Source organism: Orycteropus afer, unplaced genomic scaffold (genome assembly GCF_000298275.1).
Source record: "Orycteropus afer afer isolate SDZICR_OR568_19922 unplaced genomic scaffold, OryAfe1.0 scaffold00001, whole genome shotgun sequence".
Lineage (NCBI taxonomy): Eukaryota > Metazoa > Chordata > Mammalia > Tubulidentata > Orycteropodidae > Orycteropus > Orycteropus afer.
Window position 1 is genome coordinate 31,068,258 of NW_006921588.1, and position 1,478 is coordinate 31,069,735.

Consider the following 1,478-nt stretch of genomic DNA (forward strand, 5'->3'; position numbering starts at 1 on the left):
AACCCACCAGCCACTCCTCGGAAGGAAAGTTGGGCAATCTATTTCCATAGCGATACTGCCTCGGAAACCCAAGGAGGGGTGGCTATGAGTTGGATCCGACTCGAAGGCAATGAGTTTGGTTTGTTATACATACACACACACTTAATAACAGAATAAGAAAGTATGCCCTTCTAGAATATAACCATGTGTGATTATTGTGCTGTGGAATCTTCTAAATGTCAAGGAACTCAATGTCTCCCCTTTCCACTTCTCCTTTTTTAAAGCCGAAAAATATGTACATTCTGACTTCTTTCCCTTTTCCAATTCATTAATTCATGGTAAATGAACTCGAACAATTTTTTTCTTCAATACTTTTACATTTATCAAAAAATACACATACCTCATCTACGAAGTTAATAGCATCAAACCAATCTTGAAGAGCTTCAAGGCAATATCTAACAACATTTCGGGTATATTCTTGAGTATCCTAGAATAAGAAGTGACATAAATTTTATAATCTATAAATAAGTATTTTTTTCAACTTCAGATTATATGTAACACAAAAGAATATATTACACACATTGCACGTGAGTGTGAGTGTGAGTGTGTGTGTGTGTGATGCTGAGGATGAAAGAGATGGTTAAAAAGTCCTCAATCTTTAAACTTTCAGCCAAGGCTCATTAGGCTACTAGAGAAGTGGTCCTCTATTGCAGTAAAATCCATATTCAATAAAGGGCCCCCAGCAAAAAATTAAAATAAAGCATGTAACAATGAGGCTTCCCACCTGGCTATCTGTCCTTGCCCCCTAATCTCTGCCCATAACTCCAAGAGGATAGCAAATACATGAAAAATAAAGCAATAGTTAGGGTGAACAGGTTGGATTAGCCTAAAAAGTCCTTCAGAGTCAGCAGCTTTACTTAAGTAAGAAAGCACCTAGCTCCCCTAACTGACATCTGAGCTCCTTGTTATTTACAGAGAAGCATGGAGAAGAGGGAGACACCAAAGCATTCCTGAAGCAGGAGCTAACGGCAAGCTTATGGAAGGCCTGCCTTACTACTGTAGGCCAAATTACCTATAGTCACCTGATATGAGGCTGAGTCCTGTCCCAGTAAAAGTAGCTATGCAGGTAGTACCCACTATGCTACCTTAAAATGTTAATTTGTCAGCCCATTTTGGGATAAAAATCAATCAATATAACACACCATATTAGAATGGGGGGGGGGATACATGATCATTTCAATAGATACAGAAAAAGAATTTGGCAAAATCCAACATCTTTCATGATAAAAACACTCAGACTAGAAATTGAAGGGAATTTCCACCACTGTATAATTGGCATCTATTAAAAACTCACAGCTAACATGTTTAATAGTGGAAGACTAAAAGTGAAAGACTAAAAATTCCACCTACGATCAGGAACAAGATAAGGATGCTCACTCTCACCACTTATCTTCAACACTATACCAGAAGCTCTAGTCAGGGCAATTAGACCAAAAAAA

General features: G+C 38.0%; 1 protein-coding gene across 1 annotated transcript in view; it reads right to left on the minus strand.

Moving 5' to 3' along the window:
• UBR3 (ubiquitin protein ligase E3 component n-recognin 3) overlaps nucleotides 1-1,478 on the minus strand; it is a 347,537-nt gene that overhangs the window by 171,910 nt on the left and 174,149 nt on the right. The window contains exon 12 of the mRNA XM_007953244.2: nucleotides 380-466. Coding sequence (XP_007951435.2) covers nucleotides 380-466 — 87 coding nt within the window. The remainder of the gene's footprint in view (nucleotides 1-379; nucleotides 467-1,478) is intronic.